Source organism: Lacerta agilis, chromosome 3 (assembly GCF_009819535.1).
Source record: "Lacerta agilis isolate rLacAgi1 chromosome 3, rLacAgi1.pri, whole genome shotgun sequence".
NCBI classification, from domain to species: Eukaryota; Metazoa; Chordata; class Lepidosauria; order Squamata; family Lacertidae; genus Lacerta; species Lacerta agilis.
Window position 1 is genome coordinate 103,864,959 of NC_046314.1, and position 19,847 is coordinate 103,884,805.

General features: G+C 47.9%; 1 protein-coding gene across 1 annotated transcript in view; it reads left to right on the forward strand.

The window, feature by feature from the left end:
* The window catches only part of MSH2 (mutS homolog 2), a 50,312-nt gene extending 46,395 nt beyond the window's left edge, over window positions 1–3,917 (forward strand). The window contains exons 14-16 of the mRNA XM_033145057.1: window positions 855–1,102; window positions 2,130–2,302; window positions 3,447–3,917. Coding sequence (XP_033000948.1) covers window positions 855–1,102; window positions 2,130–2,302; window positions 3,447–3,608 — 583 coding nt within the window. The 3' untranslated portion in view covers window positions 3,609–3,917. The remainder of the gene's footprint in view (window positions 1–854; window positions 1,103–2,129; window positions 2,303–3,446) is intronic.
* Window positions 3,918–19,847: the final 15,930 nt, after the last annotated feature.

The window sequence follows — 19,847 nt, forward strand, 5'->3', positions numbered from 1 at the left end:
TGTAGAAACGGCTCCCTTTCCTTAAGGAGCTGTAGAAATGTGAGTTGAACCCCATAAAAATGGGGCTTTTCCTCTTTGCTTTTCCCCCTTTGCAAAAAAGCTGCACAAATCTGAGCTGATCCTCAAAAAAAACAGGGCTTTTCCCTTTGCAAAAAAGCTGCAAAACTTTGAGCTCATCCTCAAAAAAGCAGGGCTTTTCCCTTTGCAAAAAAAGCTGCAAAACTTTAAGCTGATCCTCAAAAAAACCAGGGCTTTTCCCTTTGCAAAAAAAGCTGCACAAATTTGAGCTGATCCTCAAAAAAACAGGGCTTTTAGAGGAGGAAAACCAGAAAAAATTTTTTTTTCTTGTTTCCTCCTCTAAAAACGAGGTGCGCCCTATGGTCCGGTGTGCCCTATGGCGCGAAAAATACGGGCTCATTTTGCTTCCAAGTTGATTGCCGTTTTAGCTCAGTATTATTGGGAACAAATGGGACCTACAGCAAAATGTTTCAGTGTCCTATGTTCCTGTTCATTCTCATAGTCAGATATCAGTACCCTTCTCCAGGACACTCCATTCCACACGTAGGTTCTTCACCCTCCTTCCCATGAAATTCAGACATTTACATTCTTTGGCTACTGAGCACCCTCGGTCCCTGAAGTACTTTTGGAGTGTTTGGGCTCCACAGGAGTCCACACTCGCCTCTGAACTTTGGAAATGGAGGGAACGTTATCTGGAGGAGGCTCTTAAAAGAGAGGAATGTTGAGGAAGTAGCATTTGTGTATCCTTGATTGTTCATCAGGGGCCAGTGGTGTAGTTTGCCTGTTTACTTTTGAAGCTATACCACTTTTGACAACTTTATTGCCTCTGATTTTAGGATTGCAACAGAAAACTCATTGGTAATCATTGATGAGCTTGGGAGAGGAACATCTACCTATGATGGGTTTGGATTGGCTTGGGCCATCTCGGAATATATTGCCAGCAAAATTGGAGCGTTTTGTATGTTTGCCACTCATTTCCATGAACTGACCGCACTCGCTGACGAGATTCCCACCGTGAATAACTTGCACGTCACAGCGCTAACCACAGAGGACACGCTGACGATGCTATATCGTGTGAAAAATGGTGAGGCTCACTTCAGATCCTTGGAACAAGTCCACCTTGTTTACTGTAGAGTAGCCTTCACCAGCCTGATGTCCTCCAGATGTTTGGGACTACAACTCCCCATCACCCCTGCCCATTGGCCATGCTGGCTGGAGCTGTTGAAAGGCGCCACGTGGAGGAAGGTTGCGCTGAAACATGGTTTGGCATTGTGAGAAACCTATGGCCTTCCAGACATTGTTGGACTCCAACTCACTTAGTCAGTGGTCAGGGATTATGGGAATCTTAGTTCAACAACACCTGGTGAGCCATAGATTCCCTGGCCCTATTTTAGTGTATTGTGAACAACCATAGCCGCTTTCTGGACTCATGTGCTCCTGCACCTGGCCAGGAAGAGGAGTTTGAAAGCTTTCACTTTTAGTTAGCACTGTCATATCACCTGGAGGGCAAACTGTGGTTAACCCACACTAGCTGGTTGGTTTCAAACAAGCCTGCTTTAAACTGCTTCGAGAAACTGGCTTGTTGAAGCAGCCATGGTTAATGTTAGCCACCATTCCTGGTTTGAACGACACAGGAAGCCACCATTAACTTAAATGGAAGTTTCCAAGCTCCTCCTCTTTGTGGGGTGTCCCAACATTGTTCGGCTCTGTGCCGGATGTGTACATATTGCGGTACCCTTTTCCATTCCTGTCCTCTGAATCCTTTCCAATTTGTGGCCCCCACAAATTACTTTTAATGGTTGACACATGATGCTTTTTGCAACCCCAAATGGACATTTTCCTTTTGTACTCTTGTCCCATTTTGATAACTTACTGCTTCTTAGCAGTGTTCACTTTTATGGTGTTTGAAACCCCCTGACCCAGGCTGAGTTTCAAATTTTCCCAGCTCAAGCAGGATTATGTTTAACAGCTAGAAATTGGGGCCGAGTTTGACCCGGACATCACTTTTCATGCAGTCAGTCCTCTCTCTTTCTGAAATAAGCAGCATGGAATCGGATGCACAGGTTGTGCTTTCACTTTTTGAAGACTGACCCCAGTGATGCTTCTTCCAGGGGCTTGCGACCAGAGCTTTGGCATCCATGTGGCAGAGCTAGCTGCTTTTCCCAAGCATGTGATAGAGAATGCCAAGACAAAGGCCTTGGAGTTGGGGGAGTTCCAGGCTGTTAGAAATCCACAGGCCGAGGAAGAAGATCCACCAGCCAGGAACTTCTACAAAGAGAAGCAGGTTTGCTAACTGTCATACGTTTGTTAAAATCATTTCTTTCTCACTTTTCTACAATGTGTCTACAAGATTTAGATATGACTTAGTCAACAAGAACCTCTTAAGTGATACCACTGCCCCTGTTGCCCACAAAAGAACATAGCTTCATAGGCTTCATAGCAGTTGGAAAGCACACCAGTGCAAGTAGATAAATAGGTACCGCTGTGGCGGGAAAGTAAACAGTGTTTCTGTGCACTCTGGTTTCCATCACGGTGTTCCGTTGCACCAGAAGCAGTTTAGTCATGCTGGCCACATGACCCAGAAAACTGTATGTGGACAAACGCCAGCTCCCTTGGCCTGAAAAGTGAGATGAGTGCTGCACCCCATAGTTGCCTTTGACTGGACTTAACCATCCACGGGTCCTTTACCTTCACTTAGCTTACCTGTCTCTTTATGTCATTTATCAGAAGACTGATACCACTTTGAGCTCCCTGAGGCATCTCCCCCAAAACCAGAAAGTTTAGCTTATTGCATCACTGAGAGTTTTGCATTCTGCGGCCTCTTTGCTTTATGATGTTGATTTGTGGGTGAGCAACAGCTGCTGCATTAACAACTGCTCAGATGATACTTTCTGTGTTTTTTGAAGCATTGGCTTGCTAAAGCTCGCTCACCAACGTGTGGTTAATGCTTAATCCTTTTGAGCCTGCAAATTTCTTCCCTGATTTCTTCAGTTAGACTGATGCTGTCCAGACATGTTTGCTGAATGGTATACAGAGAACTGTGAAGAACGCTTTGTAAACTGATTTCGAGGAGTAGCCATGTCAGTTTGCTGCAGCAAGGAAAGTCTAGGTGCACCTTAAGATGATGAATTGGGTTATTGTAGCCTGGGGTTTTGCAGACTAAAGCCCATCTCATCAGTTACATACAGTATTAGGAATTAAAGGCTATCAGGACTTGTATAAATCACTTGCCATTTTCTGCCATTTTAAGTCATTGATCCACAAATCCTGGGTTGTTGAAATTGCTGTTATTTTCAGTGCCAGACGGATGCATTTGTAGGGGCTTAGAAATGGTGTAGCATAAGTCTCTGAGGCTTCCCACCCATGCTGCAGAGGAATCCAGGAGGACACAAATCAGAGGCTGAACATCATTTTCTTTTCCTTTCTAGGAAGGTGAAAAAATAATCATGGATTTCCTTTCTAATGTGAAAGCATTGCCACTGGCAGACATGTCTGAGGAGGACATCAGAACCAAACTGAAGCAGCTGAAAGATGAAGTCGGGGCAAAAAACAACAACTATGTGAACGAAATCCTTTCCCAAACAAAGTAGTTGCGTGACATGAGAAAATCTAAACAAGGAGCCGTTTGAACACAAGTTGGAAGTGCACTGTTGCACTCAGTCAAAGGCCATTGCCAAAGGAGGTGATGCCACATCCTGTGTCTCACAATGGCAGGTGCCATGTTAAATACTGAAGACCAGAACAAAATGTTATTTCCCAGCAAGGACTAACTTGCATGTTACTTATTGAGTGGTTTTCTCCTATGACAGGTTGTGGATATGTTGAAAATTTTCTATGGTATTCTAATTTTGAAATGGTTGCCCTTAAATAAATGCAATGCATCATGGTTTGAATTGTTACCCCTTATTTTATTTCCGCTGCATATAGAAATATTTAAATAAGCAACAGCAGGAAAACAGAATTGGACATGGTGCTCACTATTGCTAGAAATGTTCATGCCTTATTACATGTGTGTTGAGACTTAGTTCAGCAGTTTACAACAGGGGTGGGGAAGCCTTTTTAGCTTGTGGGCCGCATTTCCTCCTGGGCAACCTCCCGGGGGGCCAGAGGAAAAAATAGGTAGAGCGACAGCTGAGGTCCCTGCAGTAGGCAAGAGGAATAACCACAGTTCAAGAACGCTTTCCAGCCACAAGCAGAAGCACTCAAGGGAGCAGTGAGGGGCATGGCCTGGGGTGGAACATGACTAGAAAAGGTTCTGAGGGCCAGATACAGTGGCCTGGAGGACTGCTTTTGGCCCCCTGGCCTGAGATTTCCCCACCCACCCCTGATTTGCAATATTGACTGAGTGAGAACTACAAGTGGGTAAAGGAAAGGGGGATATTACAGTGCAGTCAATACTGCAAATCAAGTAAAAGTAGCTTTCTAAGAAGGAAGAATTGGGCCTGGAAGGTGGAGCTGTTTTGCACACCAGGATGGAATGGAGCTCACAGTTCTTTTGCATAAATATACAGTGGTACCTCGGGTTAAGAACTTAATTCATTCTGGAGGTCCGTTCTTAACCTGAAACTGTTCTTAACCTGAAGCACCACTTTAGCTAATGTGGCCTCCCACTGCCACTGTGCCGCCAGAGCACAATTTCTCTTCTTATCCTGAAGCAAAGTTCTTAACCTGAAGCGTTATTTCTGGGTTAGCGGAGTCTGTAACCTGAAGTGTATGTAACCTGAGGTACCACTGTATACTCCTGGTTGTCACCGGGAGTTTTCTTCATCATTTCAGCTGAATAATTTCGGGAAAGGGCAACACTTCACTGGTAGAGCATGCAGGAGCTCCCAGGTTCAATCCCCAACATCTCCCAAGGATGGAGAGACCTCCATCTGAATCCTGGAGAACCGCTGCCAGTCAGGGTAGATGACCAATTGGTCGGACTCAGTATAAGATGGCTTTCTATGACCCCAACTATACCCTGAGTAGGGGCCCAGGTGGCGCTGTGGGTTAAACCACAGAGTCTAGGGCTTGCTGATCAGAAGGTCGGCGGTTCGAATCCCTGCCACGGGGTGAGCTCCCGTTGCTCGGTCCCAGCTCCTGCCAACCTAGCAGTTCGAAAGCACAGCAAAGTGCAAGTAGATAAATAGGGACCGCTCCAGCGGGAAGGTAAACGGCGTTTCCGTGCGCTGCTCTGTTTCGCCAGAAGCGGCTTTGTCATGCTGGCCACATGACCCGGAAGCTGTCTGCGGACAAACGCCGGCTCCCTTGGCCTATAAAGCGAGATGAGCGCCGCAACCCCAGAGTCGGACACGACTGGACCTGATGGTCAGGGGTCCCTTTACCTTTACCTTATACCCTGAGTACATTAGTACTGTCCTCAATCTACGATATCATTGGGAGACTGAAAGTTCTGGTGGCATCAAAACGTGCGCACACACTACACTAGACATCTTTTGTGTTTGAGACGTAAAACATCAAAGGTGGCTCTTGCAGCCCAGTCATGCATGTCAGCATCAGAATAAATCTCACTGATTTCCATGAAACTTACTCATGAGTTGGATCGCAGCCGTAGTTTGGATTGATTCCAAGGGTAAAATCCCTTCTTCTGCAAAGGGAGAGCCCAACTCTTCCACAGGCTCCGAGGTAAGAAATCATCCACCAAACAGGCTGTACCTTGCTGTTTTCTTCAAGTAGAGAGAAGGAAAAGCTACTTGTTCTAATTTATGGGTTTCTCCCCGGCTTTCTGGAGTACATTTGCACTGAATGCAGAGCCATCAAAGCCTCGCAGCTGAAATTGTGCTGCTGTTGAGAGTGTCCAAGTGTCACTTGACTGTCAGCCCTGTGTGCCGATGAGATTTTCTTCCTTTGGTGTGCTTATTTACACTGGTAATTCATCCAAAGAAGGTACTGAATACTGAAGGCACTGACAATATTAGCAGTAGCTTTTCAGTTAAGGAGGAAAATAGCACTTGGTTGCTGTGAAAGACCTTTTTTTTTCCTTTTTACAAAGCATGGCCCACAGTGGTATATTTCAGAGGTGCTGTCATCTTTGAAAAAGGATGGTTTCTGCTTCTATTCAGCAGAGGAAATTGGGATATTATATGGTAGAGTTGTGAACATTAGGCAGGCAAATGCACTTGCAGTATTTCATTTTCGGGGGGGGGGGTGCAGAATGCCCATTTTTTACTTGGTGGAAGAAGAAGAAGAGTTTGGATTTGATATCCCGCTTTATCACTACCCGAAGGAGTCTCAAAGCGGCTAACATTCCCCTTTCCCTTCCTCCCCCACAACAAACACTCTGTGGGGTGAGTGGGGCTGAGAGACTTCAAAGAAGTGTGACTAGCCCAAGGTCACCCAGCAGCTGCATGTGGAAGAGAGGAGACGCGAACCCGGTTCACCAGATTACGAGACTACCGCTCCTAACCACTACACCACACTGGCTCTCTTGGTGTTTGAAAGCACCACCCTGGGCCCACATTTCTCCGTTTTTTCATTGGTGAGACTGGGCCACTGCCTGAAATAAGAAAGTTTGTATTTAATAATAATAAATGTGCTGGAAGCCAGCCACTCAGCACATATAAAAACACAATGCTTTATGCCAGCCCCAAATGTTGGCAGACCCCAACTTCACACCAGCTCTCGCCAACACAGCCAGTGACCAGGGAAGATGGGACTGGTAGTCCAACTTGCATCTAGAAGGCCGCAGGTTTGCCATACCTGCTTTTATCAACTCATACCCTCCATCCAGTGGTGTCTACATCAGGTGGGGGCATTTCCATACCTGCTACTTGACACACACTCAGAGATGCCAAGGATTGAACCTGTGACTTCCTTAGTAAGAAAGCATTAGCTTTTATTGTTGGGCTAGGCTCCCCTGCCTTGGATTATGAAAAATAAAAAACGACAGTGGTGGTGAACCTTATTTGCCCCATGGGCCAGGTCCTTGCCTCTATCCTTCAGAGGCCACATTTGGCAGGTGACGTGTGTTAACATCACAAAGACTCCAGGTGATCATAAAAAGAGCCTCCTGGATCAAGCCAATGGTACATCTAATTCCTGCATCCTGTTCCCAAAGTGGCCAATCAAATGCATGAAACCATCAAGCAGGGCTTGAATACAAGAGCACTTTCTCCCCTCCTGTGGTTTCCAGCAGCTGGCCTTCAGAAGCATTGCTGCCTCTGACCATGGAAGAAGAGCAGAGCCATCGCGGTTACTAGCCTTTGATAGCCCTCTCCTCCGTGAATTTTAAAGTCATCCAAGTTGGCGTCCATCTCTTGACACCTGGCGGAGCAAGTTCCGTAGTTTTAACTGTGTTGTATGAAGTAGTACTTTGTTTTATCTGCCCTGAATCTTCCAACATTCAGCTTCATGTCCACTAGTTCTAGAATTACAAGACAGAGAAAACCTTCCCCCCTGCTCACTGCATGCCCAGGCCATGCATCATTTTATATTCATTAACATTTGATGATTGCCAAGAAATTCCCATGGACTGCAAGAAGATCAAACCTATCCATTCTCAAAGAAATCAGCCCTGAGTGCTCACTAGAATGACAGATCCTGAAGTTGAGGCTCCAGTACTTTGGCCACCTCATGAGAAGAGAAGACTCCCTAGAAAAGACCCTGATGTTGGGAAAGATGGAGGGCACAAGGAGAAGGGGATGACAGAGGATGAGATGGTTGGACAGTGTTCTCGAAGCTACTAACATGAGTCTGGCCAAACTGCAGGAGGCAGTGGAGGATAGGCGTGCCTGGCGTGCTCTGGTCCATGGGGTCACGAAGAGTCGGACACGACTGAACGACTGAACAACAACAACAAAGACTTCAGAGCACCACACAGGGCTTGCAAAGCATCCTTCAACTTTTCACAGTCTTTCCACTGACAGGCAGTGACTCCAAGCCTCCTTTCAGCCCGGTCTGGCTGTGTGATTGAGTTCTCCACAGGTTATATGCAGCCAATTGAGCCATATCTCAATTTTATTGCTGCACCACCAGGGCGGCCTCCTGGCGGTACATCAATAAAACTGCCAGCACATTTGCAAAGCTAAGCAGGGCCCAGCACGGTTTCAAATGGGGGGAAATCGCATGTTGAGATTCCTGTTTTGCAGGGGGGTTGGACTAGATGACCCTCAGGGTCCCTTCCAACTCTACAATTCTATGTTTCTATCTGCCTCACATAGAACTTAAGGTGTGGGACAGATGGGCAAGGTTTGGGAGAAGTTGCCCCAGGCCAATCGGGACACATGCTAGGCCAAATTCGGCTTGCAAACTGGAGTTTCCCCATCCCTAGCCTGCAACATGATTAGCCACTTGCTGCTTCAAATCATAACGGCATTGGGAATGGTCTAAAAGTGAATGATACCATTACGCTGCAATAAGCATCTCAACAGAACACTGCCTCCTTGTCCTATATATCCTCCTTGGGCATGTGATAGATGAATATGTAATTCTGCCTTGCATGTGCTAATCTAGATAATTACCATCATAACAAGATTTTGTTTCTGAAGATCTACAGTAAATAACTTGCTTTTACATTTCTCTTAGCCTCCCCCACAACAACCAGCCTTAAAAAGAAAAAGAAAAAAGCTGTATTGCTAAACGTCCGATTTCTAAATATATTCTCTCATCTGTTTATTTCAGCTTGGCATTTATCTTCGGGGGGTGGGGGGGTGGGAATGGAGAGATGCGCTTGGAGTGCATTCTGACAAGTCATCACTGTGATGAACATAAATGACATTTAAAGCAAGAAATAAAAATAAAATAAATCTTCGTTTTTTTGCCCATGCACACCCAAAAGTTGCTTATTAAAGAGAAATATCCTTTCCAGCAAGGTGGCACAAATGTTTCTAACATTAGAATTTAACATTTTCTGTGTTGATTAACAGAATAGTTGTTCTCCCACGTTGTTTCCTGATTCTTCTTTCTAGCAACAGGGAGGGGTTGTGACGCACCGTAATAAGCTGGATATTGTTTTGTACAAGATATCAGATATATTCATGGCACATGTCCATATAATGGGTGTTATTCAACTCAGGTTTACTTAGTTGAATAGTCCTGTTGAAATTAATGGACATAACTTAATCATTTCTTCTAATTTCAGTGGTTCTACTCTGAGTAAAATCTTAGCTAATAATACTATTCTTCCTGTACTAGTTCCCATTTAGAAATGCACTAGATATCTATTTTCTATTATGAGAGGAGAATCTGTGACCCTCCAGATGTTGTTGGACTCTTAATTTGCATCACCCCCCCCCCCAGCATGAGCTATGGTCAGGGATTATGGTAGTTGCAGTCCAGAAATACCTGTATCTGGAGGGAAATGTGGGTATGTACACACACACACACACAGAGAGAGAGAGAGAGAGCCCTCCAAATGCAGTGTAATGCGGAATATCCAAAAAGGATCCTATGGTAAGATTTTACTCAAAGAAATGATATGGCCAACTATCGCCCAGTCTCAAATCTTCCATTCTTAGGCAAGGTGATTGAGCGAATGGTTGCTGAACAACTCCAGGCATTCCTGGAAGAAGCGGACCATTTGGAATCCCTTCCAGTCGGGATTCAGGCCTCATCATGGGACTGAAACTGCCTTGGTCGCACTGGTGGATGATCTCCGCCGGGCTAGGGACAAAGGTGAGAGCTGTTTCCTAGTTCTGCTGGATCTCTCAGCGGCTTTTGATACCATCGACCATAACATCCTTCTGGACCATCTAGAGCAGTGTTTTTCAACCTTTTTTGGGCAAAGGCACACTTGTTTCATGAAAAAAATCACGAGGCACACCACCATTAGAAAATGTTAAAAAATTTAACTCTGTGCCTATATTGACTATATATAAAGTAATTTTTCAATTTTTCCCACGGCACACCAGGCAACATCTCGCGGCACACTAGTGTGCCGCGGAACAGTGGTTGAAAAACACTGATCTAGAGGGGCTGGGAGCTGGGGGCACTGTTATACAGTGGTTCAATTCCTTCCTCCTGGGCCGTGTTCAGAAAGTGGTGGTGGGGAATGAGTGTTCAGACCCATGGGCTTGTGGGGTGCCTCAGGGTTCTGTCCTCTCCCCTATGCTTTTCAAATCTACATGCAGCCGCTGGGAGAGATCATCAGAGGGTTTGGGCTGGGTGTTCATTAGTATGCGGATGATACCCAGTTCTACCTCTCTTTCAAATCAGCACCAGTGAAGGCGGTGAAGGTCCTGTGTGAGTGTCTGGAAGTGGTTGGAGGATGGATGGTGGCTAACAGATTGAGGTTGAATCCTGACAAGACAGAAGTACTGTTTTGGGGGGACAGGAGGCGGGCAGGTGTGGAGGACTCCCTGGTCCTGAATGGGGTAACTGTGCCCCTGAAGGACCAGGTGCGCAGCCTGGAAGTCATTTTGGACTTGCAGCTGTCCATGGAAGCGCAGGTTAATTTGATGGATTGTTGTATTTTAATATTTTGTTGGAAGCCGCCCAGAGTGGCTGGGGAAGTCCAGCCAGATGGGTGGGTATAAATAATAAATTTATTATTATTATTATTATTATTATTATTATTATTATTATTATTATTGCTTGCAATCACATTATTGGCCCTTGCATAGTTTCTTCTTCACTATAAATCTTCTTTGGCGATCACTCGTGGCTGAGTAAGATTGTCTTCCATAAACACGGTCTTAACAGTGATCCACACGTTCTGGATCCACACGTCCTTCCACAGTGGGGACATGGGTTTCTGGGTGGGAGTTGATTACAGTGAGAGTTTGCCAAGCGTGCCTTCCTCTTAGCACATTTCTCTCTTTCATCCTGAGTTTGAGCATCTTCAAAGCCCACAACACCTTTGGTAAAGGCTGTTCTCCAATTGAAGCGCTCACAGGCTAGTGTTTCCCAGTTGATGGTGTTTATACTACATTTTTTTAAGATTTGCCTTGAGAGAGTCTTTAAACCTCTTTTGTTGACCACCAGTATTATGCTTTCCATTTTTAAGTTCAGAATAGAGTAGTTGCTCTGGAAGATGATAATCAGGCATCCGCACAACATGACCAGTCCAACAAAGTTGATGTTGAAGAATCATTGCTTCAACACTGGTGATCTTTGCTTCTTCCAGTACACTGTCATTAGTTCCTATGGTAATCCTATGGTAAGATGTTACTCAAAGAAATGATTGCTCACAATCACATTATTGGCCCTTGCATATTTTCTTCTTCTGCACTACAAATAGTATGAACAGTGTGTGTGTGTGTGTGTGTGTGTGTGTAAAATCTGGATTAGTGCCATGTTCATGGGTAAAGTGAACCATGGTCTCACTCTAGAGCACTTTGCCCATGACAAGTGTTAAAGAAAAAGCAAACATTCAAGGGACAGCCATGTGGCTTAACATCATGGTCTCATTTGGTCCTGAATGGGTAGATTCGCCCAAGTTAGCTCTGGCTACTGAGTGGGGTATATGGTCCTTCCCCATTCACTTCAATGGAAGGCATAAGTTCATATGCCCATCCCTACTCCCTCCACTGAGATCAAGGGGAAGATGTTGCACATGGGGACACTCTCTGAGCATGGGTGGCCCGCTTGTCCTTGGACCTGTAAGAAGAGTGTGTGGGATCAGGTCAATGGCCCATCTAGTCCAGCATCCTGTTCTCACAGAGGCCAACTAGTGCCATTGTTATCAGAGCAGGAGAAAATAATGCATTCCCTCCATGCCATGTATAATTTTATAAACTTATGTCATCTCTTAGTTTTTCTGTAAACTAAATAGCTCTATTTTGGTGTCCAAGCAAATACTCCTTTGCTTTGAAGGATCTACATTGGCTCCCAGTACATTTCCGAGCACAACTCAAAGTGTTTGTGCTGGCCTTTGAAGCCCTACACAGCCCTGTATACCCAAAGGAGTGTCTCCACCACCATTGTCCAGCCCAGACACTGAGGTCCAGCTCCTTCTGGTGGTTCCCTCAGGGGTGTAGCCCTGTGGAACACCCTCCCATCAGATGTCAAGGAAATAAACAACTATCTGAGGTTCAGAAGACATCTGAAGGCAACCCTGTTCAGGGAAGTTTTTAATGCTTGATGTTTTATTGTGTTTTTAATATTCTGTTGGGAGCTGCCCAGAGTGGCTGGGGCAAGCCAGTCAGATGGGCGGCATATAAATAAGGAAACTGTTGTTGTTGTTGTTGTACTCTGAGTACTTGGAAGGGAAACATTTCATGGTCCACTTTTGTTCTGTGGTTATCAAAAACCTGCTATTATTCTGAAGTTAGTAGCGTTCAGCTGGGTGACTGAATAATCCACTGTGGATCTTTGCTTATAATTGGCCATAACAGGATCATAACATATTGGTCACCAGATACTTCCTCAATCTCGGCCATTTCAACCATTTCCTTGGAACATGTTTGAAGAGGCAGCCAGGATCTGATGGGTTTCCACCAGAGCTGGATGCCAAGGTGGTTTTAATGATGGCAAAGGGTTCCCAGCAGGAAAACAGGGAGTGTAATGCCTCAGGTGCTACCGGTTTTCGGTTTTGATGCTCCATATGTGAAAAGACTGATAAAAGAATTAGCATTCTGTGCACCTTTTTTCCAGTTTCAAGAGTGAAATGCTGGTTTTGCTTTGACTGCTCTCAATCAAGGAAATCAACATAGAGGTAGAAAAATGGAAAAAGAACCTCCCTAATGTTCTGAAAACATAAAAAATGAATTTCTCCCGAGGTTTAAGGGCACTCCCCCCATCTTATCTGGTTATTTATAGCCTGTTCTGGCTATAACAGGCAACCTTGAATTAACATCTCCAAGTTTATGCCTTCCTGTTCTATTGCTCTGATCACTGCTATGCCAGGTACCAATCTTGGCTTTTATTTGCTTAATTTTAAAAATGACAATGGCAGCAATTACAATAACAAATGGAGTGGGGAAGCTATCATGCACAAACACCTCTTGGCGGCCAGCTCTGCAAAGAGAAGAGAAGCACAAATAATTTTGTCGCTAATAAGGCAGCGTGCCTGAAAGTAGCAAGTGTGCCGTCTCCCACACACAAAAACATGGCCAGCTTTGGCATAAAGCAGCTAATGAGAAAGGGAAATTAAAATGTCGCCATCGGACCTATCGCCATTTCTTCCCTGGAGAAGGAAAATTCCCATCAAGTAATGCCATGTTGCTCTTTAAAGGGATTAACAATCCTTTCCTCCTGGAGGCAATGAGCCCTGCCTTAAACTTAGCATTGGAGCTCCAAAGCAGGTGTCTTTTTCCAAAGAGCAGGACTGAAGGTTCCCCCCCCCCCCGGCAAGTTGGGTAAATGGGACATTTGCCCTTGGGTGCTGCTATGAGAGCCAGTGTGGTGTAGTGGTTAAGAGCGGTAGACTCGTTATCTGGGGAACTGGGTTCGTGCCTCCACTCCTCCACATGCAGCTGCTGGGTGACCTTGGGCTAGTCACACTTCTCTGAAGTCTCTCAGCCCCACTCACCTCACAGAGTGTTTGTTGTGGGGGAGGAAGGGAAAGGAGAATGTTAGCCGCTTTGAGACTCCTTCGGGTAGTGAAAAGCGGGATATCAAATCCAAACTCTTCTTCTACTCTTCTTCTATGGAAGGATGTTCTGAACAGCCAGCCACGGAGAGTCTCCTCTCATGCTGTGTTGCAAAGAACCACAGTTTGCTGCCACTCTTCCTCGCACAGCCTTGGCCTCCCACAATGATAGCTGTGATTATTCTGGGATTCCATTGTTAAGTATAATTGTTTAATTGACACTGAAATGGGGGAATACCTAAATGTGTATTACTGGAGGCTTTAATGTGGGGGAATGCCACTGATCTATACTGTGGTCTCTGAGCTCCTAGATGGGTTGATAAGTAACTATTGCTGCTTTCTGCTAGCTAACACGTGAGTGTTTATCCTTAGATCAAGTGGCAAATGGAGATCAGGTTTCAAAATGGAGATTTGCAGCCAAATACCTTTGTCACCTGATCTACGGTTAAACATTATGTCAGAGCTAGCAGAGAACAAGAACATTTAAGTATCAACCCATCTGGGAGCCCAGAGAGCTTAATATAGCCCCATGGAAAATCCCCACAATAAAGCCTTCAGTAATACACATTTAGGCATTCTCCATTTCAGTGAGAATTAAACAATTATACTTAACACCCTCCTCTCTCCTGCATCTCCCTGTGCACCCTCAAATTCAGCTCCAGAGGATTAGAAGACCACCTGGACAAGATTTGGTGGGCAGGCAGCGGAGGAAGAAACAGAGGTTCTGCTATGCACTGCTTTGGAAACAACCACAAGTAGCCAATGTGTTGCTCTCCAGATGTTGCTGGACTAGAGCTGCCATCATCCTTGATCATTTGGCCATGATGGCTGGGGTGGATGGGAGCTGGAGTTTAAGAACGCCTGGAGAGCAGAAGATTGGCTACCTGTCAGGGTCGAGTCAGATGAGGAGGAGTGGTGGCAAGCCCCCCCTGACAAGGCAGCACCCACAGAGGAATCTGAGGAATTCGTACCTGGGGAAGACTGGTGGCGGCATTCCTCAGAAGAGGAGGAATCTGATAGGGAGGAGGAGGAAAGACCAGAGCTAGAGGAAGAAGTGGGGGCAGGAGCAGGTCCCAGTCCAGAGCGGAATCAGCCGATCCCCTCTCCTCCTCCCTTCTCAGCTGTAGAACGCCGAGCTGAGAAGCGAAGGCAGCAATTAGAGACAGCTGTAGCTCATAGGAAGCGTGGGAGTGAGCCGACTACTTAAGAAAGCTACTCCCCTACTCCATTGCGTCTGCAACAATTGTGTTGGGCGCGTGGTTGCTGTACTCGTCTTGTTCCTGTGTTCCTGGTTCGTATCTGACTGACTTGGCTTGTTCTGACTTGGACTGTTTCTGACTTCGGCTTCTCTTGACCCCAATACTGTTACCTGGCTTCGGCTGGCTTCCGACCTGGACTGTTGACCTTGGCTTATCTCGTCCTGACTGCTGCGCTGCAGCACACCAACTTGTTGTCGCCCTGACAGATTGCAGACGCCTACAAACCCTCTTGCTCTGTGAGTATGACAGAACAGGGGGCTGCTGGGGGGTCTCCCACAACCCCTCCTCCTTCTCCACAAGCACAGATAGACCAGCTGCAGGAGACTGTACAGCAATTGTTACGAGCTAATCTGGTGCTTCAAGGACATGTGGAACAGTTGACTATTGCTGTGAACACCCAGCAAGCACAGCATGGCTCAGCAGGAGTTCTACCTCCTCGGCCTCCCCCTGTGTTACCACCTGCAAAATTCAAGGGGGACAGGCAAGAGTTTCCAGCTTTTAAGGCACAGGCCATGCTGTACATTCGAGTAAGGGAAGCAGAGTTTGGTTCTCCTGAGGCCAAAGTGGCATTCTTGATCAGTTTGTTGGAAGGAACTGCCAGGCGTTGGGTGACACCTATGCTGGTGGGCAATCACCCACACTTGAGGGACTATGACCGTTTCCTGGAGGACATGACGAATATGTTTGAGGACAGACAGAGGAAAGCAGCCAACACCCGGAAGCTCTTGCAGCTCCAGCAGGGTGATGGGCCTTTAATGGACTATGTTACGGAGTTTTGCCTCCTCTCTCAGGAACTGGGGTGGAATGAAGAGGCCCTGTTAGCGCACTTCAAGGCGGGGCTCCAGGATGACATACTGGATGAGATGGCCAGGGTCGGGCCCCCTAGTTCCCTGGATGCCGCCATTCAACTCAGTGCCCAAATCGATGAACGCCTGCAGGGGAGAAGGAGAGAAAGAAGGATGGCGCACAGGCCACCAGGGAAGGGGGAACCTCTTCCCTTCGCACCTCCCCGCCCGGTGAGAGCAAGTCCTTCTGACCCGCCAGCTGAAGAACCCATGCAGCTTGGGGCAGTGCGGGGGCCGTTGACAGGGGCTGAGAAGGAGCGGCGACGCAGAGAGCGACTTTGCTTGTACTGTGGCAAGGGGGGTCATTTTGTTCGCAACTGTCCAGCAAAGAGCGTTGCCAGCTCTCGCCCTGTAGCCGGTGTGGGGGAAGGGTCTGGTACTAATCCCCAGCCACAGGGAAACACCAACTCCCAGCTCTGGTAGAGGCCACAGGGCTGGGAAGGGCTTGGATCTCTGAACCACAATGGCCTACCCCTTCGCCTCCTCCGTTAACTATTCCAAGCCTGGTTTTGAATGCACTGCTACGATTTCCAGATGGGCACCAGGTGCGAGTGTTGGGCTTGGTCGACTCAGGTGCCTCAAACAACTTTCTAGATGAGGGCGTAGCCCAGCAGCTAGGGCTGGAGACTCGAAAGTTGGAGGTACCATTGACTGTGCACACCATCGACGGCCGTCCCCTGCTCTCCGGTGCTGTTACCCATGCCACCGCACCCTTGATGCTGGAGTTACCGGGACACCGAGAACAAATAGTCCTGTATCTAGCCAAGATGTCTGCGGCTCCGCTGGTGCTGGGAATGCCATGGCTGACGCAACATGACCCGTCCATTGCGTGGGGGCAGCGCTCCCTTGTGTTTGCTTCAGCGTATTGTCGGCATCATTGCCTGGGAAAGCGGAATGTCGCAAGGGAAACAGCAGCACAGGGGGCACAAGAGGGAACTCTCACAGGAATGGAGAGTCAGCTACCAGTGGAGTACCACGCCTTCCAAGACGTGTTTTGCAAAAAGGAGGCGGACCAGTTACCACCCCATCGGCCGTACGACTGCAAAATTGACCTCCTTCCAGGCTCACAACTGCCCACGAGTCGGCTTTATCCAATGTCCGAAACAGAACTGGTGGCATTGCGGGAATTCTTGGACAAAAATCTGGCCAGAGGGTTCATCAGGCCCTCAAAGGCACCGGGCGGTGCGCCTGCCCTATTTGTGAAGAAAAAAGGCTCCTCTGAGTTGAGGCCTTGCATGGACTACAGGAAGTTGAACCGCATCATTGTTCCAGTCCGTTACCCCTTGCCGCTCATTGGTGAGTTGTTAGAGAGGTTGCGTGATGCACAATTTTATACAAAGTTGGACTTACGAGGTGCCTACAATTTAATCCGTATACGAGAAGGGGATGAATGGAAAACCACTTTCAATACTCGGTACGGTAGCTTCGAGCACTTGGTGATGCCCTTCGGAATACAATCGGGAACTGCGACGTTCCAGGCCTTCATAAACCACGTGTTGGCAGACCTGGTAGACCGGTTTGTGGTGGTTTATTTAGATGACATTCTGATCTATTCAGAAAATCTGACACAGCATGTGCAACATGTACGGACTGTGCTGCAAAGGCTGAGGGAACATCGCTTGTATGCGAAGTTAGAAAAGTGTCAATTTCACGTCTCCTCGGTAGACTTCTTGGGTTATCGTCTGACCCCAGAGGGCATAAAAATGGACCCTGCCAAGGTACAAAGTGTGCGTTCTTGGCAGGCCCCGCGGACAAAGAAGGACCTTCAACGGTTCTTGGGGTTTGCGAATTATTATAGGAAGTTCCTGCCCAAGTACTCCTGGCTCACGGCACCCCTCACTGATTGCTTGAGGGGTAAGAAACCGTTTCAGTGGACTGAAGAGGCGCAACAAGCCTTTGTACGCCTCAAGGCCTTGTTCTCAGCCGAGGCGTACCTGGCCCATGCAGATCCCCGACGGCCTTTCATAGTAGAGACCGATGCCTCTGATAGAGCCATTGGAGCAGTGTTGCTGCAAGCTGACAAAGAAGGGTTCTTGCGGCCTTGCGCCTTCCATTCCCGGAAGTTGAACGATTCAGAAAAGAACTATACAATCTGGGATAAAGAACTATTAGCCATCAAAGATGCCTTCGCAGCCTGGAGGCACTTCCTGGAGGGCGCCCAGCACCTGATAGAGGTCCGTACCGACCACCGTAACCTAGAATACTGGCAGACAGCCCGCCACCTCAATCAGAGACAGATCCGGTGGTCTCAGTTCTTTTCCAGGTTCCATTTTAGGGTAGTATATGTGCCAAGCGAACAGAATAAAGGAGCTGACGCATTGTCCCGGAAGCCAGAATACGGGGATGCCAGTCAAGACCAGGTATTGAGGCACATTCTGCAACCCCACCAGTTGCAGTTAGCCACGGGATCAGCCGTGGCCATCTCTGAATTCCAATGCCACACAGCAGCAGACCCGTTCGCCAGGGACAAACTAGCAGCACTAAGGGAAGGCAATCCCGGGATGGAACTGTTTTCGGAGGAAAATGGTCTACTCTATCACAGAGACGCTCTGTATGTGCCAGACGGAGAACTGCGAGCCAGGGTGCTACGCCAGTGTCATGACTGTCCGACAGCTGGTCACTTTGGGAGGTACAAGACACTGTACCATGTGACGCGTCAGTTTTGGTGGCCGCAAGTGCGGAAGGATGTCTGGGAGTACGTCAGAGCCTGTGATGTTTGCCAGCGCGCCAAGCGACCCCGAGAAGTGCCGGCGGGGCTGCTACAACCACTACCTACTCCAGAGGGGCCGTGGGAGACGATAGCTATGGATTTCATTACTGACCTCCCGGCCTCACAACAACAGACAGTAATCTGGGTGGTTGTAGACCTTTTCACCAAAATGGCCCACTTCATACCCTGTAAGGCGCTGCCGACCGCCCAAGAAACAGCCCGGTTGTTCATTGATCACATTTTCCGACTGCACGGGCTACCCCGTCAAATTGTGTCAGATAGAGGGGCCCAGTTCACTTCCCAGTTCTGGAGGAAAGTCATGCAATTGCTAAAGGTGGAGGTATGCTTGACCTCCGCGCGGCACCCTGAGAGCAATGGCGAGGCGGAAAGGACCAATGCCACACTACAACAATACCTGCGCTGCTATGTTAACTATCGGCAGGACGACTGGGTGAGTCTACTTCCCTTGGCGGAATTTGCATATAACAATGCCTTGCATGCCTCCTCACAACAGTCCCCGTTCTTTGCCAACTATGGGTTCCACCCGCGTGCCTTCCCGTCTCCGGAATCATTACTGCCGCTACCAGCCGCTGATGAATTCGTAGAAGAATTATCAGCTATACAAGGGCTTCTACGAGATCAGCTAGAACGGGCCAAGGAGAACTATAAGAGAACGACGGATGCTCACCGCCAACCTGGCGCAGATATCAAGGTGGGGGACAAGGTATGGCTGTCTACACGAGACCTGCCGCAGAAAGGTCGCTGCAAGAAGTTAGCTCCACAGAGAGTGGGGCCATTCGAGGTAGTACAGCAGATCAACCCTGTGGCCTTCCGGCTCCGCCTACCGGCTACAATGCGGATTCACCCGGTGTTCCACCGTTCACTGTTATCGCCAGCGATACCAGCACACCGCTATCAACCTGTCAAAGAGATACCACCGCCCGTCACGGTGGATGGGGAAGTGGAGTACGAAGTGGAACAGATCCTGGACTCCCGGTGGCGACGGCGGAAGCTGCAATATCTCATTGCCTGGAAGGGGTATGGGCCGGAGGCAAACTCCTGGGAAGATGCAGAGCTTGTCCATGCCCCAGCACTACAGAAAACCTTCCACGCGCAGCACCCAACTCGGCCTAGACCACCAGATTGGGAGGAGGAGAGCTGCTCTGGAGAGGGGGGTGATGTCAGGGTCGAGTCAGATGAGGAGGAGTGGTGGCAAGCCCCCCCTGACAAGGCAGCACCCACAGAGGAATCTGAGGAATTCGTACCTGGGGAAGACTGGTGGCGGCATTCCTCAGAAGAGGAGGAATCTGATAGGGAGGAGGAGGAAAGACCAGAGCTAGAGGAAGAAGTGGGGGCAGGAGCAGGTCCCAGTCCAGAGCGGAATCAGCCGATCCCCTCTCCTCCTCCCTTCTCAGCTGTAGAACGCCGAGCTGAGAAGCGAAGGCAGCAATTAGAGACAGCTGTAGCTCATAGGAAGCGTGGGAGTGAGCCGACTACTTAAGAAAGCTACTCCCCTACTCCATTGCGTCTGCAACAATTGTGTT